This window comes from Coregonus lavaretus, assembly GCF_964263955.1.
Source record: "Coregonus lavaretus genome assembly, chromosome: 10".
Taxonomy (NCBI): domain Eukaryota; kingdom Metazoa; phylum Chordata; class Actinopteri; order Salmoniformes; family Salmonidae; genus Coregonus; species Coregonus lavaretus.
Window position 1 is genome coordinate 23,328,052 of NC_139997.1, and position 20,149 is coordinate 23,348,200.

Sequence of the window (20,149 nt, forward strand, 5' to 3'; positions counted from 1 at the left end):
CGACACAGAGGGGGAAGAAAGAGAGAGAGAGGGAAGAAAGAGAGAGAGACAGAGAGAGGGAAGAGAAAGAGGCAAGCGAGAGCGGAGGGGGCGATAGAGAGAGAGAAAAGAGAAGCTATTTGAATTTGAGATAGAGTGAATGGAAAAAATGAGAGAGAAGGAAGAGAGAAAGAAAGAGAAGAATGAGCGAGAAAGTCAAAGAAAGCACACCATTACCTCCCTTTCATTAACAGTGCCCTGGCAACAACGGCTGGCGTGGACCAAGAGAATAAAACACACACAGTATGGCTAATGCACTCCTGCTGGGTGTTGTGTTAATATTACCATCATTATCATCAAATTCATCATCATCATCATTATCACCATTTTAATGTTATGCTGTTATCAACAGCAGCAGCAGTATAATTTGTAGTAGCAGAGTTAGCTAGTTGAGGCATGGTAAAGGTAGCAGTACAGGACAGAATATAACATGATAAATTACCATGACCTTGCTAAATGCACTAGGGGGACCACATTGTAAAACATGTCCGTTAGGATCCCTTGGAAAGATATGCATCTTGCCGTCGTAGTTAGGCCTAATAGCTGATATCACATCCAAACATTGGCACAGCTCCATTCCCTTAGTACCTCAAAGGACTCTAAATCTAATATTCTCCCTGTGATGGAGACGTGGTGCCACATACGCTGGTTACAGTACGTGAGCACTACTTCACATAGCATACAGTGTCAAACTTTTACAGTAGCTAAATCCTGAAGTGTTTCGAACTAACATCATGATACATCCATTGCAAAAGTGCACTCAAAATGATTATCACTCTATAGAAGAAACAGCATCACTTATATGACAATATGCTAGATATATTGGCCCAGCGCAATTGGCCCAGCGTCGTCCGGGTTTGACCGGTGTAGGCCGTCATTGTAAATAAGAATTTGTTCTTAACTGACTTGCCTAATTAAATAAAGGTAAAATAAAAATTTAATTAAATATATGTCAAATAAATTTGTACTCCAAAAGCTACACTATATTTACAAAAGTATGAGGACACCCCTTCAAATTAGTGGATTCCGCTATTTCAGCCACACTCGTTGCTGACAGGTGTATAAAATCGAGCACACAGCCATGCAATCTCCATAGACAAACATTGGCAGTAGAATGGCCTAACTGAAGAGCTCAGTGACTTTCAATGTGGCACCGTCATAGGATGCCACCTTTCCAACAAGTCAGTTCGTTAAATTTCTGCCCTGCTAGAACTGCCCCGGTCAACTGTAAGTGCTGTTATTGTGAAGTGGAAACATTTAGGAGCAACAACGGCTCAGCAGAGAAGTGGTAGGCCAAACAAGCTCACAGAACGGAACCGGCGAGTGCTGAAGCGCGTAGTGTGTAAAAATCGCTTGTCCTCAGTTGCAACACTCACTACCGAGTTCCAAACTGCCTCTGGAAGCAACGTCAGCACAAGAACTGTTCGTCGGGAGCTTCATGAAATGGGTTCCATGGCCGAGCAGCTGTACAGAAGCCTAAGATCACCATTCGCAATGCCAAGCGGAGGCTGGAGTGGTGTAAAGCTTGCCGCCATTGGACTCTGGAGCAGTGGAAATGCGTTCTCTGGAGTGATGAATTACGCTTCACCATCTGGCAGTCTGACAGACGAATCTGTGTTTGGCAGATGCCAGGGGAACCCTACCTGCCTGAATGCATAGTGCCAACTGTACATTTTGGTGGAGGAGGAATAATGGTATGGGCCTGTTTTTCATGGTTCGGGCTAGGCCCCTTAGTTCCAGTGAAGGGAAATCTTAATGCTACAACATACAATGACATTCTAGACAATTCTGTGCTTCCAACTTTGTGGAAACAGTTTGGGGAAGGCCCTTTCCTGTTTCAGCATGACAATGCCCCTGTGCACAAAGTGAGGTCCATACAGAAATGGTTTTTCGAGATCGGTGCGGAAGAACTTGACTGGCCTGCACAGAGCACTGACCTCAACCCCATCAAACACCTTTGGGATGAATTGGAATTCCGACTGCGAGCCAGGCCTAATCACCCAACATCAGTGCCCGTCCTCACTAATGCTCGTGGCTGAATGAAAGCAAGTCCCCGCAGCAATGTTCCAACATCTAGCGGAAAGCCTTCCCAGAAGAGGGGAGGCTGTTATAGCAGGAAAGGGGGGACCAACTCCATATTAATGCCCATGATTTTGGAATGAGATGTTCGACAAGCAGGTGTCCACATACTTATGGTCATGTAGTGTATGTTTGCCTATTCTGCTCAGTGTTTTGACCTGTTTGTCGAGGAGTATTCAGGTACTTTCACTAAGCCTGATGTTGTTGTCCCTGGGGCTCCTGTAGTTGAAGTTGCTGTACTTGCAGATCACTAAATATGTCAACAGTGGAGCGCAACCCGGCTGCTCCACTGTCCAGTCAACACACAGCAATCTGCAGGCCATCCATCTGTCCAAATTACAGCCCTGGCAGAGGCTGTGCCACTCTGTCTGAGTGATGGGATTGGCGCCATTTACATTTTACGGACGCTCTTATACAGAGCGACATTAGGGTTAAGTACCTTGCTCAAGGGCACATCAACAGATTTTTCATCTAGTCGGCTTGGGGATTCGAACCAGCAACCTTTCGGTTACTGGCCCAACTCTCTTAACAGCTAGGCTACCTGCCTGCATGTTGATTTCAGGCTTGGGATGTGTTCGTTTCTACACTGCACTCTCCCAAAGGTTCTTGAAACCACTTTGCTCGGATCTTGTGGCGTATGGATAAAAATTTAACCATTACATGCAATGCAGAGGGTTGGTACTGACAAAAGACACTACAGTACATCCCTCAATCGTCCTCTCACTGCAGTGTAATATCTCCTGTCCTTGTCATCTTCAAAATGTCATCATGAAACTAGAGATTTAGTGTTTTGATGGTTACAGTACCACTGTCTGTCTAGGAGTTGTCCCGTCATTAAACACCTTCGACACACACACACACACACACACACACTCGGTGACTTCCTGGTATTACCACTTGGGGAAAATGAGAGCGGCTGTATCGTTGACGAGGAAGACATTATCATTATGCTAACAGAATTATTTGCTTTATTATCTGCGTCCCCCAGCAGCACTCAAGCCTCGGCCATCCATCTGCCCCGGGCAGCTGAACTAGTGACCTCCTCTTGGAGGGGGGGGGCAACAGAGCAGTAGCGCAAACCTGTTTACCTTGCCCAGCAAGCCATCAATATTATTACTGGGCATATTTCATATCCCTGGCCATGTTTTTTCTGTTTTCTATGTGCACTCAATGATTTCAACATTGATTGCTTTTGCCTGCCCCGACAGCCTTGCAAGGCAATGTGTCTGATGAGAGCGCACAAGGCGGACCGTGAAATGAGAACGTGTAAAATTTGGGCTGCTGGCTGGCTCACCTTGGAGGATAATTTCAAGAATTTGGAATGATAGTTCATGATCACATTATTTTTTAGCATTCACTAAAATGTAAAATCCAATTGCCGTCATATTGGTTGTTCCATGTGAAATTGTGTAATGTCGAACCGTATCCTCTCTTCCCCTTCTATATTTATCCAGCGCAATGTGAAAAAGTACTTGTGACAGTAGGGGCAGCTCGACCAGGCTCTGCAGAAGCAGTTGGAGGGACAGCCTGGAGAACCAGGCTGTCCCAGGGCACCTGTAGTTGAAGTTCCTGTCCTTGCAGATCACTAAATATTTCAACAGCGGAGCTCAACCCGGCCGCTCCACTGTCCAACATTTCCGGTCATCACAGCAATCTGCAGGCCGTCCAGCAGTCCAAATTACAACCGTGGCAGAGGCTGTGCCACTCTTTCTGGGTGATGGGCGTGGCGCCACGTTGATCGGACGGGCATGTACTGTTTTTACGAGAGAGAACTTTGTTTCAGGCTTGGGATGTGTTAGTTTCTACACTGCACTCCAAAAAAGGTTCTTGAAACTACTTTGCTCAAATCTTGTGGTGTGTAGATTAAAATTAAACCATTACATGCAATGCAGAGGGTTGGTACTGACAAAAGACACTACAGTACATCCCTCAATCGTCCCCTCACTGCAGTGTAATATCTCCTGTCCTTGTCATCTTCAAAATGTCATCATGAAACTAGAGGTTTAGTGTTTTGATGGTTACAGTACCACTGTCTGTCTAGGAGTTGTCCCGTCTTAAACTCCTTAGACACACACACTAAACATTCCGGTGACTTAATGATATTACCACTTGGGGAAAATGAGAGCGGCTGTATCATTGACGAGGAAGACATTATCATTATGCTAACAGAATTATTTGCTTTATTATCTGCGTCCCCCAGCAGCACTCAAGCCTCGACCATCTGCCCCGGGCAGCTGAACTAGTGACCTCCTCTTGGAGGGGGGGGGGGGGGCAACAGAGCAGTAGCGCAAACCTGTTTACCTTGCCCAGCAAGCCATCAATATTATTACTGGGCATATTTCATATCCCTGGCCATGTTTTTTCTATTTTCTCTGGCAGAATTAAGTCTATTAGGCCAGCCTGTGCACTCAATGATTTCAACATTGATTGCTTTTACCTGCCCCGACAGCATTGCGAGGCGATGTTTCTGATGAGAGCGTGCGAGGCGGACCGTGCAATGAGAACGGGTAGAATTTGGGCTGCTGGCTGGCTCACCTTGGAGGAGAATTTCAAGAATTATTAACATAATTTTTTAGTATTCGCTAAAATGTCAAATCCAATTGCCGTCATATTGGTGGTTCCATGTGAAATCGTGTAATGTCGAACCGTATCCTCTCTTCCCCTTCCATATCTATCCAGCGCAATGTGAAAAAGTACTTGTGCGAGCGTGACAGCAGGGGCAGCCCAACCAAGCTCTGCACAAGCAGTTGGAGGGACGGCCTGGAGAACCAGTCTGCTACTGTAATGGGAGAGCGGCCAAATGTCACGCCGAGGCACATGAGCCCGTCTCTTCCAGGGAAGCGTCAGATGGAGCATCCTTGTTTATTTTGTATGTCAAGGTAAGGAAAGGCAACGTTTTAGAGAAAATATCCTTACCCTTTTGCATAGATAATGGTATCTGAAGCCTAAGTCTTCAGCCCAAAGGCCAAGTCAAGCACTTCAGGGCCTTACCCATTGTATCATAATGCCACTACTGCATATTAAACATAGGCCAAACATTAAGTTGGTTGATTTTAGTTCCTGATGCAAAGACAGCTGAAATGCAGTCTGAAGGCCTTTGTCTGTCGTCTCAGGTTGGACAAAGGCCTCTGAGAACCTTTTTCAAGGAAAAAGGGTCAAACTTGTGTTGGGTGCAAAAAATTATGGATAGACTTAAAGTTCAGTCAACATCTGTGGAAGAACAAAATCTAAAACGATTTCCCTCAATTAGTAGAAAACATGTATCTCACATGTACAGTCCCAAGGAAAATTTATGTAAAAATAGACAAGATGTTCTCATCTTATTTTCTAGGTTTGAGTCCCTCAGGAAAGACAGCATTAGTGGACAAAGACACTGGAAGTATTAATTCTCTCGAGTGTTGGCCCATACTCACAATGTACCACCAGGTACGTCTGGGCCTGGACGTCTTTGACGGCTGGGTGGTCCACGATGCACACCACGGGCACACCGTCGTCCTCCTTGGTGACGGTGAACGTCAGCTGGCTGGTCACGGTGAACATGGCGTCGTACGTCTCCTCCACCTTCGACTTACCTGGGAGGGAAAACGAAGACAGCCATGTTTAAAGGTCCACTGTGTGTTATTTACAGCCATTTTTTATCATAGTTTTGTTGTTTTTGGAATTAAGGAGTGGGTCTTTAATACAGACAGCAGTTTTCTATGGCACCTGATGAAGACCTGAGTGGTCGAAACGTTGTCACCAATTGTCACCAATAAACCACATGCGAGCATAGACTGCAGTGTGGAGAGTTTATTTTTATCGTTTTATTGTATAACGATATCCGGCACCTGCTCAAAGACATTGCACATGTCATCTTTTTCTATAGGGAAGAAAAACACCATGTTTCAATACAATACTGTAGGGACCTATTGTAAAGCAGTCTTCTTCATCTTTAGACCACGATTTGTTAATGTAACTGGCCTAGCTATACGTTTTCTCTTCATAAGGACACCACATAATCACATAAAAATGGTCTATGGTACTTTTTGTACCATCTCTAAACATACCTGAAAACAAAACATATTTTTTCCCCCTATGAAAAGCTTGTATTATGTAACCAAGTGTTCCCACATGGAATTGGGAGTGGAATATGTTTATGTTGTAACGAAATGGTAACAAAGGGCTACTGTTGCGCTCAAGGCTACGTGGGAAGACTAGTAATAACTTAGCGTAAGGGGAAAGGCGTCCATTGTGCGTCTCTGAATGGAGTGGCTCTGTGAGAGTGACCTTGTACAGTAACATTAGGGGAGAGAGGAAGACGTCCTAGAGAATGGTCAATGGAAGGTGAATCAGCTGGAAATGTCTTGCTGTCAAGGGCTGTTGTGAGTCATTCAATTGCTGCTGTGTTGGTTGTGGTTTTGGATAGGACAGATATTTTGACCCAAAGTAACCCCTGCCAACGGTACACAGCGAGGTGTGAAGTAGGCCTACACACATACCTCGTTCTGATGAGTAACTGTGGTGCAAGAGCACAAAGGGAGGGGGGATTGATTCCTTTCCCCATTGTCCCATTTTGTAACAATATTTGGTAGCATGAGTGTATTTTTGGTCTTGTCAATAAATCAACTAGATTTAAATTGGATTGAGAGATGGGGAGGTTGATCAGGGAGAGAGAGAGGGATAGAGAAGGAGAGTGAGAGAGAACGAAGGGAGAGGAGGGGGAGGGAGGTTGAGAGAGAGAGGGGCCTGTGAGGGGTGTGTGCTTAGTCCCGTCCTGTACTCCCTGTTCACCCATGAATGCGTGTCCACGCACGACTCTAACACCATCATCACTGGCGACGATGAGACAGCCTACAGGGAGGAGGTCAGGAACTGGCATTGTGGTACCAGGACAACAACCTCTCCCTCAACGTCAGTAAGACCAAGATGCTGATCGTGGACTACAGGAAGGGGGGGCCTTAAAGTTTCTCGGTGTCCAAATCACTAAGGACTTAAAATGGTCCACACAGTCGTGAAGAAGAATCTTGAAAATATTTGGAATGGGCCTTCAAATTCTCAAAAAGTTATGCAGCTGCACCATTGAGAGCATCTTGACTGGCTGCATCACTGCTTGGTATGGCAACTGCAACACCTACAGAGGGTGGTGTGGACAGCCCAATACATCACTGGGGCCGAGGTCCCAGCCATCCAGGACCTCTACACTCAGTGGCCAGTTTATTAGGTACCGGGTCGGACCCCCCTTTGCCTCCAGAACAGCCTGAATTCTTCGGGCATTGATTCTACAAAGTGTACCGTTGACACCAGGCACGGTGGGGCCATGGACTCATGCTGCTTACGTCAAATCCTGACTCTGCTATCAGCATGACACAACAGAAACCGGGATTCGTCGAACCAAGGAAAGTTTTTTACACTTCTCAACTGTCCAGTGTTAGTGATCGTGTGCCCTCTGGAGCTGCTTCTTGTTTTTAGCCGATAGGAGTGTAACCCACTGTGGTCGTCTGCTACAATAGTCCATCCGTGACAAGGACCGACGACTTGTGCGTTCCGAGATGCTGTTCTTCACAGCACTGTTGAACTGTACCGTTATTTGCCTGTTTGTGGCCGGCCTGTTACCTTGCACAATTCTTGCCATTCTCCTTCGACCTCTCTCATTAACGAGCTGTTTGCGCCCACAGGACTGTCGCTGACTGAATGCTTTTTATTTGTGCACCATTCTCGGTAAACCCTAGACACCGTTGTTCGTGAAAAGCCCAGGAGGCCGGACATTTCTGATACTGGAACCGGCGCGCCTGGCACTGACGATCATACCATGCTCAAAGTCGCTTAGGTCACTCGTTTTGCCCATTCTAACAATCAATTGAACAGTAACTGAATGCCTCGATGCCTGTCTGCCTGCTTTATATAGAAAGTCATGGCCAAGTGAATCACTGTCTGTAGGAGCGAACCATTTTCGTGAACGGGGTGGTGTACTGACTACTGAATGTATACTGAACAAAAATATAAACACAACATGTAAAGTGTTGGTCCCATGTTTCACGAGCTGAAATAAAAGATCCCCAAAATGTTATTTCTCTCAAACTTTGCGCACAAATTTGTTTACGTCCCTGTTAGTGAGCATTTTTCCTTTGCCAAGATAATCCATCCACCTGACTGGTGTGGCATATCAAGAAGCTAATTGAACAGCATGATCATTACACAGGTGCACCTTGTGCTGGGGACAATAAAAGGCCACTCTACAATGTGCAGTTTTGTCACACAACATAATGCCACTGATGTCTCAAGTTTTGAGGGAGCGTGCAATTGGCATGCTTACTGCAGGAATGTCCACCAGAGCTGTTGCCAGAGAATTGAATGTTAATTTCTCTACCATAAGCTGCCTCCAACATCGTTTTAGAGAATTTGGCAGTACATCCAACCGGCCTCACAACCGCAGACCATGATTAACCACGCCAGCACAGGACCTCCACATCCGGGTTCTTCAGCTGCGGGATCGTCTGAGACCAACCACCCAGACAGCTGGGCTCATCTGCATGCTCGTCGTCCTCACCAGGGTCTTGACCTGACAGCAGTTCGGTGTTGTAACCGACTTCAGTGGGCAAATCCTCACCTTCGATGGCAACTGGCATGCTGGAGAAGTGTGCTTTTAAAGATATCTGTGACCAACAGATGCATATCTGTATTCCCAGTCATGTGAAATCCATAGATTAGGGCCTAATGAATTTATTTCAATTGACTGATTTCCTTATATGAACGGTAACTCAGTAAAATCGTTTAAATTGTTGCATGTTGCGGTGTGAAAGGAAAGCCTGGAAAATTGGTAAAGACTCCAACCACCCAAGCCATAGACTCTTCTCTCTGCTTCCGCATGGCTGGAGCAACAAGTCTGACACCAGCAGGCTCCTGACTATCTTCTACCCCCAAATCATAAGACTGCTAAATAGCTAACAGCTACTAGCTAACTAATAGTTAGCTAATAGCTAACTCTTCTTACCGAACCACATCACCATTGTTTTGGAGGTGTTCAGAACAAGGTTAAGGGCAGAGAAAGCTTGCTGGACACTAAGAAAGCTTTGTCGTAGAGCGTTCAACACAAAATCCGGGGAGGGGCTAGCTGATTATAAGATTGTATCATCTGCATATAAATGGATGAGAGAGCTTCCTACTGTCTGAGCTATGTTGTTGATGTAAATTGAGAAGAGCGTGGGGCCTAGGATCGAGCCTTGGGGTACTCCCTTGGGGACAGGCAGTGGCTGCGACAGCAGATGTTCTGACTTTACACATTGCACTCTTTGAGAGAGATAGCTAGCAAACCAGGCCAAAGACCCCTCAGAGACACCAATACTCCTTAGCCGACTCACAAGAATGGAATGGTCTACCGTATAAAAAGCTTTGGCCAAGTCAATAAAGATAGCAGCACAAGCCGAGCACTGTAAAAACAAATTCCTCACTAATAAAACCGTGAAAAAAGCATATAGCAACGTGGAGATGGAGCACCGAGGTGTGTCTTATATCAAACACTGTCTGACCAATATGATCAAGTGAAAAATGTAGTACCAGTTGAAAAGACAGTCAGCAGACACTGGCTCTATCACATTGAGAATGTGCAATGTGTATCTTGACCTAAGGAGTTAATTTGATTCTCCATACATTTGACGTTATTATTACAGCACAGTAGCTAATTGCTGGTATGTTGCATATCACTGCACTGCGTTGTCAACATTATGCTATAGCAAACCTGTGCCGGGCACTTCCTCAATGAAAGGGGCAGACTTCAGTGAAAGACAGAGATGAAAATACCTTTGAATTGGATGATATGAACTGAATCTTATTTACTTATGAAGATATCATCTTCCCACGGTGATAGCATCTCTGTTTGATAGCCACAATCTCAGATGTGGCGCTTGATATTACTCCAACACTATTTTTGGAGTGCTAGCGTACATATTAACATTCATGAAAAGCTAATTGCTTTTGTAGTCGAAGAGTGAAGCTCGGGGTTCAACATCAATGCAGAGAGAGTCGAGCCACTGTTAATTGCTGCACTTAGCTATTCCTTCAGATGCAGCGCCATTAACAGTCCCCGCTACTTTACATTAGAAAATCGTTAATTGTAATTTCAGTGCCATTTAGGAGCAAGGGGGAGGGGGGCTGCGTTTGGGGAGAGTTAACTCAGATCTGTCGAAGCGCCTCAGACATTTCTTGACTACTTGCCCACTGCAAGTTCAATTATTATTTTATCAATGTGCAAGTCATTCCGGCAGAGTGTGGCAGGATAATTGAAATCACCACGGTGGTTATCTCTGAAGACTTAAGGCTAATGGCCGTGCTCGCCCTCGTCCGTCACTTCTCTCTCTCATCTAGTCTTGTCCAGATAGAGAAACCTGTGCTGCTGGAACTCCCATTGTTCCTTGACGTTCATTTCACTCGTACGCTTAAGTGCTGGAGATATCCGTGGAAGGCAGGATATAAAAAAATAAAAAATAACCACAGAACAAAACAAGCAGGATAAGAAAGAGGACAATAAAGAGGGAGAGGGGTGAAAGGAGATGGAGAGATAGAGAGAGGGCAAGGGTGAGGGTAGAAAGAGAGCGGGAGAGACCGAGAGAGGGCAAGAGAAGGGATATAATGGTAGTAGGATAACTGAGGCTTTGCTTCGGAGGCCGACATCTTGGTTTACATTTAAATGATATTTAAAACACGCCCGATTATCCCTTAAGGTAATTAGGTTAAATCATAAGGACGTTTAATTAGAAATAAATCTGCAAGGTGCCGAAAGTAATTTGGAGCAGGCGGCGAGTGGCGTGGACCGTGGTGACACGTTCTTCCCTCTTGTGTCCTAGCTCCTGGCTCTATCTCAATTAGTCATTCCATGATTCCTCGCATCCTATCTCCTCGCCTCCTTCTCAACCATATTAGAGGCCTAAGGTCCCTCCCATAAGACCTTCTCCAAATGGTTTTGCAAGGAACCCAGGAAAGATGACTTGACAAAGAGCCCCTGTCTCTTCTGACCTCAAGCCTCCTTCTCAACCTCCACATTCTGTCCATTAAGTTATTCAAACTCCCACATATCTACCTCAATTACCTTGTACTCCTGCACATTGACTCGGTACTGGTACCCCTTGTATATAGCGGCGTTATCGTTACTCATTGTGTATCTACAGTGCCTTCAGAAAGTATTCACACCCCTTGACTTTTTCCACATTTTGTTGTGTTACAGCCTGAATTTAAAATGGATTCAATTGAGATTTTGTGTCACTGGCATACACACAATATCCCATAACGTCAAAGTGGAATTATGTCTTGAGTCAATAAGTATTCAACCCCTTTGTTATGGCAAGCCTAAATAAGTTCAGGAGTAAAAATGTGCTTAACAAGTCACATTATACGTTGCATGGACACACTGTGTGCAATAGTGTTTAGCATGATTTTTGAATGAGTACCTCATGTCTGTACCCCACACATACAATTATCTGTAAGGTTCCTCAGTCGAGCAGTGAATTTCAAACACAGATTCAACCACAAAGACCAGAGAGGTTTTCCAAAGCAGACATTGAATATCCTTTTTGAGCATGGTGAAGTTTTTAACTACACTTTGGATGGTGTATAAAAACACAGAGTCATTACAAAGATACAGGCATCCTTCCTAACTCAGTTGCCGGAGAGGAAGGAAACCGTTCAGGGATTTCACCATGAGGCCAATGGTGACTTTAAAACAGAATAAAAAATATTCCAAAACATGCCTCCTGTTTGCAATAATGCACTAAAGTAAAACTGCAAAATAAAATCCTAAGAAATTAGCTTTATGTCATGAATACAAAGTTTTATGTTTGGGGCAAATCCAACACAACACATCACTGAGTACCAGTCTTCATATTTTCAAGCACAGTGGTGGCTGCATCATGTTATGGGTATGCTTGTCATCAGCAAAGACTGGGGAGTTTTTTCTTTGTTGATAAAAATAAACGGAATAGAGCTAAGCACAGGCAAAATCCTAGAGGAAAACCTGGTTCAGTCTGCTTTCCAACAGTTTCTTACCAAGTAGACATTGAATGTTCCTGACTGGCCTAGTTACAGTTTTGACTTAAATCGGCTTGAAAATCTAGCAATGATCTTGACAGAGCTTGAATAATTTTTATAATTATAAAATCCAGGTGTGCAAAGCTCTCAGAGACTTACCCAGAAAGACTGACAGCTGTAATCGCTGCAAAAGGGGATTCTAACATGTATTGACTCAGGGGTGTGAATCCTTATGTAAATTAGATATTTCTGTAGTTCATTATCAATAAACTTTCAACAATTTCTAAAAACATGTTTTCACTTTGTCATTATGGGGTAGACAAAATGATGGGTGAGACAAAACAAATCTATTTAATCCATTTTGAATTTGGGCTGTAACACAACAAAATGTGGAATAAGTCAAGGGGTATTAATACATTCTGAAGGCACTGTATTATTACTTTTATTATTACGTGTTTTACTTTTAGATTAATTCTATATTTTCTTTCTTTCTGCATTGTTGGGAAGGGTCCGTAAGTAAACAGGTTAGTCCACACCTGTTGTTTACAAAGCATGTGACAAATAAAATGTGATTTGAACAATGCGGCGTGCCATATTCATCATGTTGATGTGGCAATTAACGGCAAAAACATGGCCTCCACTCCACATTGTTCAAGATGACGCAAGTCTACGTTAATAAGATCCAAGATGGTGTAGCAGTGCGGTCGTGTTTTCTGTAGTGTCCTCATGTAAATAGCCTGTTTTTTTTGTATATATTTCTCAATCTCACTTTCCATCCTTTAACTAAATATACTTTCCTGCAACCCGCCTCACCCAATGTGGAATGGATTCTATTATTTCTTTATACCTTCGTATCTAGAACATCCGGCTGAAACTAGCCAGCTAGCCAGCTAACTAGCTACTTGCTATTAGCCACCGTTAGCGGTCTTCACCATTGTCCGTGGCCTGCACTACCTACCAGCCAGCTCTAGCCTGGACAATTATCGGCCAGTCTGCACCTCGCGCTATCGAGCCATAGCATATCGGATTTTAACACCGGAACATCGCAACTAGCTAGCTGCAACCGAATGGCTGTTGTTGTTGTTGTTGGCTAATCACCGCTGTCTAGTAGCAAGCCCCAGTTAGCCTTGAGCTAGCCTCGAGCCAGGCCCATCTCCCGGCTATCTACCTCTCTGTCAACCGGACGTGACCTCCTAGTGTTGACACGGAGCCCCGCCTATCCATCACGACTGGTCTGCTGACGTAATCGTCTGATGTGGTTTCAACAGGCTTCCCGTTGCGACGACCACGAAGATCCATCTGCTAGCCCTGGCCCACTAGCACACGCAATCAACAGCCGTGCTTCCCGCTCGCCTGTGCCGTAGCAGCCACTGAACTGAACTGCTCCCGGACTCACCTATTGCTGTTCACTGGACCTTATGATCACTCAGCTACACAGCTGATGCCTGCTGGTCTGTTCCTTTATACGCTACCCCATCATGTTTATCTGTTTAGCCTCAGCTCAAACTTTCGTTGCCATTACCAGCTGTTGTCTTAGCTCTCTCAAATAACACCTGTGATTGCTTTATGCCTCTCTCCCATGTCAATATGCCTTACCTATTGCTGTTTCACTGTAGAGCCCCGAGTGCCGCTCAACCCGCATCAGATAGCTCCTTTGTCCCACCCCCCACACACGCGGAGACCAGCTCAATCGGTGCCTCCAGTGATGCTCTCTCTTTCATCGTTACCCAACGCTTAGGTTTACCTCCACTGTACTCATATCCTTCCATAGGTTTACCTCCACTGTACTCATATCCTTCCATATCCTTGTATGTACATAATGCCTTGAATCTATTCTACAACGCCCGGAAATCCATCTCTTTTATTCTCTGTACCCAACGCACTAGAAGACCAGTTCTTAAAGCCGTATCCTTATTCTATTCCTCCTCTGTTCCTCTGGTGATGTAGAGGTTAACCCAGGCCCTGTAGCCCCAAGTATCACTCCTACTCCCCAGGCGCTATCATTTGTTGACTTCTGTAACCACAAAAGCCTTGGTTCCTTGCATGTTAACATCAGAAGGCTCCTCCCTAAGTTTGAGTTATTCACCGCGTTAGCACACTCCGCCAACCCTGATGTTCTAGCAGTGTCTGAATCCTGGCTTAGGAAGGCCACCAAAGATTCAGAAATTCCCAACTACAACATTTTACGTCTAGATAGAACTGCCAAAGGGGGCGGAGTTTCAATCTACTGTAGAGATAGCCTGCAGAGCTCTATCATACTATCCAGTTCTGTCCCCAAACAGTTTGAGCTTCTACTTCTAAAAATCCACCTTTCCAGAACTAAGTCTCTCACTTGCCGCTTGCTACAGACCCCCCTCAGCCCCCAGCTGTGCCCTGGACACCATATGTGAATTGATTGCCCCCCATCTATCCTCAGAGTTCGTATTGCTTGGTGACCTAAACTGGGATATGCTTAACACCCCAGCCATCCTACAATCTAAACTAGATGCCCTCAATCTCACACAAATTATCAAGGAACCTACCAGGTACAACCCTAAATATGTTTACATGGGCACCCTCATAGATATCATCCTGACTAATTTACCCTCTAAATACACCTCCACTGTCTTCAACCAGGATCTCAGCAATCAATGCTCCAGGTCATCTGTGCTCCTGAGTGGCGCAGTGGTCTAAGGCACTGCATCGCAGTGCTAACTGTGCCACTAGAGATCCTGGTTCGAATCCAGGCTCTGTCGCAGCCGGCTGCGACCGGGAGACTCATGGGCGGCGCACAATTGGCCCAGCGTCGTCCAGGGTAGGGGAGGGAATGGCCGGCAGGGATGTAGCTCAGTTGATAGAGCATGGCGTTTGCAATGCCAGGGTTGTGGGTTCGATTCCCACGGGGGGCCAGTATAAAAATAAATAAAAAAAGATGTATTCACTAACTGTAAGTCGCTCTGGATAAGAGCGTCTGCTAAATGACTAAAATGTAAATGTAAATGTAATGCCTCATTGCCTGCATCCGAAATGGATCCGCGGTCAAACGACCACCCCTCATCACTGTCAAACGCTCCCTAAATCACTTCAGAGAGCAGGCCTTTCTAATTGACCTGGCCCGGGTATCCTGGATGGATATTGACCTCATTCCGTCAGTAGAGGATGCCTGGTTGTTCTTTAAAAGTGCTTTCCTCTCCATCTTAAATAAGCATGCCCCATTCAAAAAATTCAGAACTAAGAACAGATATAGCCCCTGGCTCACCCCAGACTTGACTGCCCTTGACCAGCACAAAAACATCCTGTGGCGTACTGCATTAGCATCAAACAGCCCCCGCGATATGCAACTTTTCAGGGAAGTCAGGAACCAATATACACAATCAGTTAGGAAAGCAAAGGCTAGCTTTTTTAAACAGAATTGTGCATTCTGTAGCACTAACTCCAAAAAGTTTTGGGACACTATAAAGTTAATTGAGAATAAGAGCACCTCCTCCCAGCTGCCCACTGCACTGAGGCTAGGAAACACTGTCACTACCGATAAATCTACGATAATCAAAAATGTCAACAAGCATTTTGCTATGGCTGGCCATGCTTTCCACCTGGCTACCCCTACCCCGCTTCTCCTTCACCCAAATTCAGATAGCTGATGTTCTGAAAGAGTTGCAAAATCTGGACTCTACAAATCAGCTGGGCTAGACAATCTGGACCTTTTCTTTCTAAAATTAGCTGCCGAAATTGTTGCAACCCCTATTACCACCCTGTTCAACCTCTCTTTCGTATCGTCTGATATCCCCAGAGATTGGAAAGCTGCCGCGGTCATCCCCCTCTTCAAAGGGGGTGACACTCTAGATCCAAACTGTTACAGACCTATATCCATCCTGCCCTGCCTTTCGAAAGTATTTGAAAGCCAAGTTAACAAACAGATCACAGACCATTTCGAATCCCACCGTCCCTTCTCCGCTATGCAATCTGGTTTCCGAGCTGGTTATGGGTGCACCTCAGCCACGCTCAAGGTCCTAAACGATATTATAACCACGATCGATAAAAGACAGTACTGTGCAGCCGTCTTCATTGACCTGGCCAAGGCTTTCGACTCCGTCAATCACTGCATTCTTATTGGCAGACTAAATAGCCTTGGTTTCTCAAAAGACTGCCTCGCCTGGTTCAACAACTACTTCTCAGATAGAGTTAAATGTGTCAAATCGGAGGGCCTGTTGTCTGGACCTCTGGCAGCCACAGGGTTCAATTCTTGGGCCGACTCTATTCTCTGTGTATATCAATGATGTCGCTCTTGCTGCTGGTGACTCTCAGATCCACCTCTACGCAGGCGACACCATTTTGTATACATCTGGCCCTTCAATGGACACTGTGTTAACAAACCTCCAAACGAGCTTCACTCCTTCCGTAGCCTCCAACTGCTCTTCTAAAACTAAATGCATGCTCTTCAATCGAACGCTGCTTGCACCTGCCCGCCCAACTAGAATCACTACTCTCGGCAGGTCTGACTTAGAATATGTGAACAACTACAAAAACCTAGGTGTCTGGTTAGACCGTAAACTCTCCTTCCAGACTCACATTAAGCATCTCCAATCCAAAGTTAAATATAGAATCGGCTTCCTATTTCACAACAAAGCTTCCTTCACTCATGCTGCCAAACATTTCCTCGTAAAACTGACTATCCTACTGATCCTTGACTTCGGCGATGTCATTTACAAAATAGCCTCCAACACTCTACTCAGCAAATTGGATGTAGTCTATCACAGTGCCATCCGTTTTGTCACCAAAGGCCCATATACTACCCACCATTGTGACCTGTACGCTCTCGTTGGCTGGCCCTCACTACATATTCGTCGCCAAACCCACTGGCTCCAGGTCATCTATAAATCACTGCTAGGCAAATCCCTGCCTTATCTTAGCTCATTGGTCACCATAGCAACACCCACCCGTAGTATGCGCTCCAGTATCTCTATTTGCACATCATCTTCTGCACATATATCATTCCAGTGTTAATACTAAATTGTAATTATTTTGCACTATGGCCTATTTATTGCCTTACCTCCATAACTTACTACATTTGCACACACTGTATATATATTTTCTATTGTGTTATTGACTGTACGTTTTGTTTATCCCATATGTAACTCTGTGTTGTTGTGTTTTTATCGCACTGCTTTGCTTTATCTTGGCCAGGTCGCAGTTGTAAATTAGAACTTGTTCTCAACTGGCTTACCTGGTTAAATAAAGGTGAAATAAAAAAAAGAGGTGGTCGGCAATAGAAAGCCCTGAAACTGTTGTCTAGCAACGGCACAAAACATTTTACACGGCTAGCAGTAAAGTTCAGATGTGTGAACTCTCCGTCACCCTCTGTTTGTTGTCAGGTAACTTCTCTTGTCAACACAGAGAGTAAGGAAAGACATCATCCACACAGCCAGGCCTAGCCAGCGCTATTCAACAACACAGTAGTAGTTACACTAACGGTTAATGAATGGAATGGGCACCAACTGTCCTGGAGTGCCACAGTGGGTGCAGACTTCAGCACTAAAACACCAGATTCACCTAAAACTGGTCTATATTGAAGACCACGATTAGTTGATTACGTGAATCAGCTGTTTTAACACTGGGCTGGAAGTTCAAGGAAAAATCCACTATAAAACTATCTGTAAAAAAAATATATATATTAGTCCACGCATCATCATGATGATGTGGCAAGTGACACTTTGCTTCTTGAAAGTCAAATATCTTGAAAACTTGACTGCTGACATGCCAAACATTTTAGGTCTGTATTAACAGTGGACTAACTAACAGTGGACAAAAATATAGTTTTTGAGTGGATTTTTCCTTTAGGCCTGCACACACTGCACACAGTCCTGCAGGACCAGAGTCAGCCTACCCACTCCTGAGTTAAAGTGTTCATTGAGTAGATGAAACCAAGTCGAAAGGCTTTGACTCCTCATTAGGGCTTTGCACTGTTAGTGATTGGTATGAGGTTGTGGTTGTGACGTGGGTGAAGGGCTTTGGACTCTGCTGAGTGGGAGCTGGAACAGCAGGGGGTCATTCCATTGGCCCAATTCTGGGCCCCCCTAATCCCAGCTCCCTTTGAAGAGAGGCTTGAAAGCTGTCACTGTGCCAAGAGGCTAGTCAACCACTGAGCCAGCCCATCACTCTAATGGATGTCATTCAGAGCCACAGGAGTGACCCAATTAGGCGGAGGTGTCGTTGACGTGGGGCTAATTATAAAGGAATGAGGGAAGGAAGGAGGTAGAAAATAAATCAAGAGAGAGGAATGTTAGAAAGAGAGACTGTAGAGGCAGAGGTGCCTATTGAGATGATGAGAGGGAAGGGGTTTTGGTGTTGACTTGGTGATGAGCCATCACCCATTGAGTCTCTGTCTGGTTTTATTGACAAACTATGTGAAGGCCTTTGAATAAAGATATGGTCATGAATGTATCACTGGGTCAATTCATTTGAACTTAGTCAATGTAGGGAATGGGAAATGATGCATTAACAACAATAGACAACTCTACAATTCATACAGAGTAATTCACTACAATGACTTTAACCCTCACCTTCTTATCCCTCTTCATCGGAAACATCTTGTTTTAGACTTTGGTCTTTCAGTCGGAGACTCCGCTGAGTTGTAGTAGACCGCTAAAGTATTTTGGGAGTGACAGGGTTGACAATGTGTTTTGGGCGTGACAGTGTTAACGGGCAGTAACCTACCTTGGAGCTCTTTGTCTCCCTTCATCCATCTGATGGTGGCAGCGGGCTTGCTGCCCATGGCGGTGCAGGTCATCTCTGTCTCATTGCCCTCGATTACCTGGCCCTCCCGGGACTCAATGATTGGGTTGCCTGGAGGGACTGGCAAGGAGGACAAATAGACACAGTGTTTAAGGAACTTGGGTCATAAATCACAAAAAAAACTAGGGGGTGTCGGGTCAGTCCAACATCTTAGATGTCTTAACCATTTTTGGAAATACTTTGAGATAAATCAGATTGACTACAGTCATTTTGTTGTAAACCAAACAAGGTCAGAATGTACGCAGAAAATAAAGTGTGTGAAAAAGGACTAAGTTATATTTAGGTGCGTGTATCTCAAGTCAGAATCGGCCCCTATCAGCTTTTGGCGAAAGGCTCTACACAAAAAATAAGAATAAGCACCCACTTTATAATAAAACCCCTACGCTGACAATATGCAGTACACTTCAGATGTTATAGGATGTTTTTTTCTCCCTTCTCTCAACTAGGCTGTTCTCATGAACATGTGAGTTGAGACCACTCACCGATTTTGGGTTACTTAATTCCAGCTCTTGCTGGCTACCTACTGCCACTTGAAACAGCTTGATACCATTTGCACTGTTCTACTCCTGCCTTGGCCCAGACACACAGATCCAAGCCTGAGCCAGTCTCCCCATGTCTTCCTTGTGAACACTTTCAGATCACAATCATTCCCTGCATCCCGCTGTCAAACTTCATTGCCAAAACGCCATCATTATGTCTAAGTGCGTGCTCTTGTTTAAAGCACGCTTTGTATGTCGCATTGTATAATTCGCACACAATGTAATTTCCCCTCAGAAACCCTGCTAGGATGCACAGTGGAGAACTGGATGGGTGCTGGGTTTTGATTGGCGTGGCTCTTTAAGTGCTTCTGCGTTGACACCAAATACGGCTGTGAGCTGAGGACAATGTTTAGATTGAAGCCATTCCTTATCCTTTGGATTGTTTTGTATGTATGCTTAAAAAACTAAGTGTGGGGTTATGACATCATGAAAGTGACATATAAAACATATCTAGCTTTCAGTGAAATGGCCTCATCCCTAAAAGCGAGACTTTTACTCCTGTTTTATTTTTTTCAAGGTTATTATTATTCAATTCAAGCTTTGCACATTGGCTCTACACCTTGATGACGGTTTGATTTGTCCTTTATTATCATTATTGAAACCCTGCCCTTATCTTCTGTCACAAAAACAGAGAGAAGAGAAAGGGTGAAAGTTTGAGTGCAAAAGTGAGTGAGAGAAGGCTACTTTAAGATACAGCTGTGGGATCAACCACTCCATCAGTCTCT

General features: G+C 44.8%; 1 protein-coding gene across 3 annotated transcripts in view; it reads right to left on the reverse strand.

Moving 5' to 3' along the window:
* The window catches only part of LOC311136638 (cell adhesion molecule 1-like), a 456,023-nt gene that overhangs the window by 77,710 nt on the left and 358,164 nt on the right, over positions 1–20,149 (reverse strand). For all 3 annotated transcript variants that reach the window (XM_084170838.1, XM_084170837.1, XM_084170836.1), the window contains 2 exons: positions 18,808–18,945; positions 5,532–5,690 (listed from right to left, as the gene is read on the reverse strand). In XM_084170838.1, the coding sequence (XP_084026964.1) occupies positions 5,532–5,690; positions 18,808–18,945 (297 nt within the window). The remainder of the gene's footprint in view (positions 1–5,531; positions 5,691–18,807; positions 18,946–20,149) is intronic.